Here is an 8047-nt window from a genome sequence, read left to right on the forward strand (position 1 = left end):
GCGATTTTTTATATGATTTAGCGAGTGGTATTATTAGTGATGTAGACATCGATTTTGGGGTCTGCCCATGATTAATAGAAAAATTAAAGAATTTTCTGAGCCATTCTGTTAGTGCTTCACAGCTCGCATTCTTTAAATGTTCAGCTGAGATTCCAAAAGCGTCTTTGGATTTGTTTAATTTAAGGCGAGAAATAACCGTTTTTATATTTTCATCTGATATTATTACCTCGTCGAATTTTGTACAAGGTGGAATTTCAAAATTTGAAGAGGTATATGTGATTGCTTTAGTGTTTAATCGATTTTCAAAACTGTTGGCAAATTCTTTCGTGATTGAGTCTTTATCTTTTTTATTATTTATGGTGTACAATTTCGAGTTTGCTTCGTTTTTTATATTTTTGAAAGTATTCCAGAAATTTTTTGGATTTGTATTTTTTAACTTTTCGATTTTTATGTATTTTTTGTACAGGTTTTTGTTTTGAGCATTTTTGATAGCATTGCGGAAATTTTTTCGAGCCATCCGGTATCGAATAAAAATTTGAGAGTTTGAATCTTTTAGGAACCCATTTTCCCGCCATTTTTTAAAATAAAATGAAAGAATATCTTTACTGCGGCTTAACTCGGGTGTCCACCAAGATTTTGAATGCAAAGACAGTTTTTTCCCGAATAAATATTGACTAAGTGCTTCAGATGCAGATTTTGTAATAACAGTATATACCTTGATAAGTTCTTCGTCGTAATTTTCATTCGTAAAATTGTGACGATTAAAATTAATATTTAAGCAATTGTTATATAGTTGTAAAAAATCATTGTTATTCCAGGCATAATTTGGAATGCTATAATTTTCTGATTTTTTGTGATTGTTTTCTTGAGAAGATTGTCCGATAATTCCAATTTCAATCGATACTGGTAAATGATCACTCATATTTTGAGATAAAAAAGGAATTACGAAACAATTTGTGTACAGAAGAGACGTATACCTTGAGAGAGCTATGTGATCTATGTAAGATGCGTTTGGTAATGTATTATGGCGATACGTTATCTTAGGTCCAGAGCCTTTTGTTACGTCCACTAATTCAAGTTCATTCGACTTAATAAAATCTGATAAAACCACGGAGTAGTTATTTTTCGTATAGCTAGCTCTCTTTAAAAAATCATATATTTCGTGAGGAAAAGATTGAAAGTCCCCAAGAACAATAAATTCAGCAACACCCTCGTAGTTGTTGATAACACCGGAAATTATATCCAACTGACTCTTGTATTCCTCCAGCGATGTTTGATTATTGCGCGACGATGAGAGATAAATGCCAATAATTATAATATTAGTCTGATTTTTTTTAAGATTTATTGCGAAGATGTGATCATCTTCATAAAGAATAATAATGTTTTGAAACAAAGTTTCCGAATAAAAAACGCGTTTCCGCCAAACGGCCGACCCTGCTCATGTTTGTTAGCCTGGTGGAAAAATGAAGAATGGGTATTTTTATAGATATTTTTTGTTATAAAATGTTCTAGTTTCGATAACCAGTGTTCACATATTAAAGTTATGTCATGAGAGAGAATCAACGATTTAGTATACTCAATGTTGGACTTTAGACCGTGGCAGTTAAAAGTACATAAATTATGATGCTGAAAGAATTTAAATTTATAAGAAATAGGTGCGAGAAATGGATTATTTTTTACGGACTAAGTTCAATAAAGTGGCTAACACTGGGTGTTTTATCCTGTTAATATCCTCTACTTTTTTTATAGATTTAAGACAACTTCTCGACCGAGCACAAAGTGTTTTAATATAAAGACCGCGCAGTATTATTTTATTAGCTACGGTATTTTAAACTCGTTTATTTAAAACAAAGGTATAATAAGTGGTGTAACGAAAGACGCATCACTAGCTTTAAACTGGTTTTAATTTCGGTGTGAACGAGGTTTAAGACTTAATGACGTTTCGAAACCGCCCGATATACACGTGTAAAAAAACGTATAGCCCAACAGCGACAACGGTTTACTTAGTGATGGAATTTATAACAAAAACAAAAAGTTTGCAAGACTATCTTTTTAAGTACAAAAAATACTATCTAGACGTGTTAATGAATCCGCCATTTTTGTACAGTTTCTCTTACCATTGGCGAGATTTTTACCAGTAGCAAGAAATAAGTTATTGATTATACAGCATAACGACAGAGATTTCTGGAGATTTTATTTCTATAGGAAATTAACTTGTTAAAACTGTACAGAAATCGCGGGTTTATTTACACATTGCACTAAATTGAATTTAACTATTGCACAAAAATTGAATTAATCGACTTCCTCCATTCTGGCTTTGTCTTCGTCTTTTCCTGAATCACCTTCAAGGGGTGGCATATCATCAGTGGCGATTTCCTCAACGGCTAAATAATTAAAAGAAAAGTAATAATTAGAGTAATATATCCAACTAATAGCCAAGGCAGACAAATGTTTTAGGCACTACACTATTTAAGAGAAATTTAGGCCTTAAAAAACTTACCACTTTCGTCGTCATCAACACCCAAACCAAGTTTTACCATGCGATGAATACGAGCAGCGTGGTTTTGAGGATCCTCAAGAGAAAACCCTGACGACAGAAGCGAGGTTTCGTATAACAAAACAATCAAGTCTTTAATTGATTTATCATTTTTATCTGCATCAACTTTCTTTTTAAGGGAAACCATTATACAATGCTCTGGATTTATTTCAAGATGTTTTTTGGCTGCCATGTAACCCATTGTACTTGTGTCACGAAGTGCTTGTGCTTTCATGATTCTTTCCATATTTGCTGACCATCCATAAGTACTAGTAACAATGCAACATGGCGAATCAACCAAGCGATTAGAGACAGTGACTTTTTCAACTCGTTTATCTAATATATCTTTTATAACCTAAAATGCAAGTCAATGTCATCAACAAAAAATTGAAATCAATAAAACATCACTTAACATTATTATTAGTCATTATTTCCTTGACAATTTTGTAAGACAAAATTTTAATAAATACCTTGCATAGTTCCTCAAAACTAGCTTTTAATTCTTCTTGTCTCTTTTTCTCGTCATCACTAACTGGTAATTCTAATCCCTCTTTAGTAACACAAACTAATTTTTTACCATCGTACTCTTTAAGTTGTTGAACAGCATACTCATCTATTGGATCAATAAGGTATAGAACTTCAAAGCCATTTTTTTTAACTTTCTCAACAAAAGCAGAAGTCGAAACAATTTCCTTGCTTTCTCCAGTTATATAATAAATGTCTTTTTGACTCTCTTTCATACGAGAAACATAATCTTTTAGAGATGTCAGATCATCACCAGATGCTGAAGAATGATATCTCAATAAATCAGCAACCTTAGTACGATTTTGAGTGTCCTCATGTATACCTAGCTTAATATTTTTACTAAATTGTTCATAAAACTTTTTATAATTATCTTTGTCTTCTGCAATCTCAGCAAAAAGTTCTAAGCATTTTTTTACAAGGTTTTTACGAATAACTTTTAATATTTTACTCTGTTGTAACATTTCTCTGGAAATATTAAGCGGCAAATCCTCAGAATCAACCACACCTATAACATAATATTATTCCACAATAACTAATAAAACATGGCATATCAAAAGACAAAAACACAAAAGTATTTGATGTAGTTAAAACAATATACAAATTATCCTAATTCTTTTAAATGTAATTGACATGATTTTATTTATGTCTAAAGAAAGGCTTTAGATATTATAATTTCTTTTGCTTCAGGCTTTTTAAATATTTAAAGAAACTTCTCTTTTTTACATAATATTTAAAACTGGTTTACTACCCCCCCCCCACTAACGGATCTAAAAAACAACAACACTATTTCGAAGTCTTTAGATCAGACTTGTTAGTCCTTGGCTGGGCCAATTGAGGTCTTGACCTTGTTTTGGCCTTTAAAAAAAACAATTTCTTATTGGTTTTGTAGAATTCTGCGCATAACCTTGGCCTAGTTATATAAAATGTGGTTTTATAGTCACAGAAACTCTTGGACTTTTAACAACTCTGTTTTAGATTACTTTTGCTCATTGGCTTTAACATAAATTTGGTTAAAATTTTAGAAAAAGTCCCTTGACCTGCTATTGATACTACTTCTGATTGGTTCTGTATTAACTATTATAACTTTATAACTTGTATTAACTATATATAGTTGTCAAAATACAATATCCCTATTAATTACCATAAAAAATACTAGACTTTCAACCAAAAAAGATCTTTTAGCTAAGAAAAATTGCAAATAAACATCAGAACAGATCATAACATTAAACGATGCTGATTTTACCTAATAATTTATGATTTCAAGATTTTTTTTAAGAAAGAACATTTAGTCTGGGTTTTTTTTGTAGCTAAAAACACTTAACATTTTATGAATCAATTTATTTTTTAAATTTGTTATCTATTTATAATTCAGATACCTGATCATTAAACAGAAATATGTTGTAGTCAACAAAATATCGTACAGACAATATAAAATTTTAACATTGCCTTAACTACGCGGAGTGATAAGGAACAACCAAAATGATTACTTAAAAAACAATTTTAAAGCATATTTACTTAAATTCTGTTAGATCAGATATATCAAAGATCATTAATGCTACACTCTTTATATATTAAGCCTTAGTTGTCATCAATGTTGACAGAAAACTCGACAACAACAAAAGTTTTTAAATACCTTTAACAAAGTTGAGCCATTCAGGCATTACTTCCTCACAATTTTCCATAATAAAAACTCTTCTGACAAATAATTTAATTGAATTTTTTTGTTTTTTATTTTCAAACAAGTCAAATGGAGCCCTTTTAGGAACAAATAAGATTGCTCTAAACTCAAGTTGGCCTTCAACAGAGAAGTGCTTTACTGCAAGATGCTCTTCCCAATCATTTGTCAAACTTTTGTAAAAATCAGCATACTCTTCAGAGCTAATATCATCTGGATTTCTGGTCCATAACGGTTTTGTTTTGTTGAGTTGTTCCATTTCAGTGTAATTTTCCTACACAAATGTAACATTTTTTCAATAAATTAAATCAAACCAAGTTTTTTGATTAAAACTTTAACTTTTTAAAATTACCTAAAAGTTCTTTTAGTTATATATACTATAACCAAATAGTTACTATACCTTAATTTTCTTTGTCTTTTTTTTATCCTTCTTTTCAGCTTCTGCATCATCACCAACATCTTCTATTTTAGGTTCATCTTCATCATCCATTTTTTCTTCAGATTTGTCTTTAGTTTCTTCATCTTCAGCTTCATCATCAGAAACCTTAAGAGTTAAACACTATATAATAAAATTTTAAACTAACATAATGGACAAATATTACAATTTTACTGATTTTTTCTTTTTAACAACAATTGACTATAAAACTTACTTTAAAAAGATATTTCTCAACTTACTTAAAACAATATTTAAATTCGTAATTACCTCTTTATCTCTAGTTTTCTGCACTCTTAAATTGATTGGATAACCGATAAATTGACTGTGCTTCTTAATAATATCTTTTACTTTCTTTTCTTCAGAAAAATCTAGTTGATCCTCTTTCATGTAAAGTATAATTTTTGTTCCTCTGCCAATAGGTTCATTGACTGTGTCTCTTTGTACAGTAAATGAGCCACCGGCTGAAGAGACCCATATATACTGTTCGTCATCGTTGTTCTAGAGATTTGTTTAAGAGATTAAGTTGTTGTGGAAATAATTATTGTTTTTATAGATATATAGAACTCTTTTCATGCTACACAATAACATGTGTAACATTGAGTGAACGTGTTTCACTTTGTTAAAGTGAAACTAACTAAAAATGACATGATAAAACTATAGCAGAAAAGTTTTGGAAGACGATATTATATAACATGATTAAGACATCTAATATTAAATTAAAAATTACTTTTGTTATCACTTCTACTTTATCAGCAACTAAATATGCTGAATAGAACCCAACACCAAACTGCCCAATCATAGATATGTCTGCTCCGGCTTGAAGAGCTTCCATAAATGCTTTTGTTCCTGATTTAGCAATTGTACCAAGATTGTTAACAAGATCTGCTTTAGTCATACCAATACCGGTGTCAAAAATAGTTATGGTTTTCTCATCTTTGTTCGGGATAATGTCAATCTTTAATTCACTTCCAGAATCCAAAACAGTAGGATCAGTTAATGATAAATAACGGATTTTGTCTAACGCCTACATCATATAATTATAATAAATCTCACTTGTATAAATTAACAAAAAATTAAGGAAATATAAAATATACTCACATCTGAAGCATTAGAAATCAACTCTCGCAAATAAATTTCTTTATTAGAGTAAAACGTGTTAATAATCAAGCTCATTAGCTGAGCAATCTCTGCTTGAAAAGCGAAAGTTTCAACTTCACCACCTTCAACCATTTTTAATGTAGAGCAATTTCAAGAGCTTAGAAAAGACACTTTAACTACCTATTGCCACAGAAGGATTGAATTTACAAGATCTGAATTAATAGCGCTTGCGGCAATGTGCTCCTTGCTTGGAGGCAAGTCGTTTTCGATTGGTTAATAAAAGTTCTAATATTTCTGATTGGATTGTTTTTTTGAACTTTAGTTATTCCGGAATGTTCTGGAGCAACTGTATTTTCAGCATTTTATATTTTATCAAAATTTTATATTTTATCAAATAGCTCGGGGATGTTGAGGCGATTTACAAATTGAATCCGTCATTTCGAAAAGGACACAAGTCCATTTATTCAAACATTTCAGGATCAACAAAAATAAATTTTTAAAAAAAAAATGTCTATGGTGCTAAAGAAACTAAATAAAAAAGTAGATAAAAAAAATCATACATAAATTTTTAAAATTTTATTTATTATAATTAAACAACATATAATACATATATTTTTAATTTAAATTTATGGACTTATATTTCTTTTTCGAAATGAACACTTTATTGCATATAAAAATCCAAAGATTATCAGAATAATAATGATTTATTATTACATTAAAACAACTGTTGCTAGCTAATCATCACATATTTCTTGGATTGTTTGCCGAAGTTATTGGCCATGGAAAAACTTCTGTATAAAAGTTTTGGTACTTTTCTATTGAATATGGAATATATTTTTCTATTTTTTTCAAATATGATTTTTATTTTTCATTGATAGGCAATTTTCCAACATATGCAGGAGTACTACTGAATGGTATAGTTGGCCTTGTACCCACCCGTTGTAATAGCTGGAAATCATAATTAACTAAGTAGTTTATGGATGCACGTGTTGTCACAAAACCTGGCGTTGTCTTAGAGAACGTAAAATTTGACACTTTAGAAATACCAAAAGTTAATTTTTTGTCCTTGGATACTCCTCTTCCATAGGAATTCATAGAAAGCATAAGTCTCTTATAATGGTTTGGCCACCATTATTTTACAACAATAATATCTTTAGTTTTAGCCGTTTTAATTTTAACTTTTTCGTTTATATATCTATAAGATTTTCATACCCTGTTGGTGTGTAAATTTGATCATTTTTTTGAAAATGTCTGTTTGCTGATTCAAACATTCTATCGTTTGGCAAGAATGAGTGAACTCTTTTTGGTATGTAATATTGTATCTCATTTTTATTGCTACCTAGTTCAGCTACCACTGATAAAAGTATTTGGACTATAGTATGATTTATATTTTGGCCTGCACAACCATCAGAAATTAAGTGCAGTTCGTTGCCAATTTTTTTTTAAATATAATCTAGCACAAAGGTACATACTTTGGTGGAACCTTTGTTGGCAACTCCTTCACAATATGAATAAAACACTTATTTACCAGTTTTAAAATCATATATGCAAAAGTCATACAGCCATAGTTGCAGGGGCTTCCCGACGGTGGGAGTTAGGAAAATCTAAAAAAAGAATTTTTAGATATTATAAACTACACGTTCAACGTCATAGCTGTGTCAGAGACTTGGCATGAAACAGAATGCCCGATTGAATCAAACTCTAATTATAACTTGCCAAATTACAAAGTAATTAGAGGGAGAACTAAGATTTTACATACATGAAAAATATATATTTA

General features: G+C 30.2%; 1 protein-coding gene across 1 annotated transcript; it reads right to left on the bottom strand.

Annotated features, from left to right (window-relative positions):
• Nucleotides 1-2035: 2035 nt before the first annotated feature.
• On the bottom strand, nucleotides 2036-6800 carry LOC136086702 (heat shock protein HSP 90-alpha-like). The gene is made up of 8 exons (XM_065808987.1): nucleotides 6271-6800; nucleotides 5900-6196; nucleotides 5440-5670; nucleotides 5137-5280; nucleotides 4695-5010; nucleotides 3007-3566; nucleotides 2501-2891; nucleotides 2036-2384 (listed from the first exon to the last, which is right to left on the bottom strand). The coding sequence occupies exons 1-8, from the start codon at nucleotides 6400-6402 to the stop codon at nucleotides 2293-2295; spliced, it is 2163 nt and encodes a 720-aa protein (XP_065665059.1). The 5' UTR covers nucleotides 6403-6800; the 3' UTR covers nucleotides 2036-2292.
• Between the last annotated feature and the right edge of the window lie 1247 nt (nucleotides 6801-8047).

Source organism: Hydra vulgaris, chromosome 11 (assembly GCF_038396675.1).
Source record: "Hydra vulgaris chromosome 11, alternate assembly HydraT2T_AEP".
Classification (NCBI taxonomy): domain Eukaryota; kingdom Metazoa; phylum Cnidaria; class Hydrozoa; order Anthoathecata; family Hydridae; genus Hydra; species Hydra vulgaris.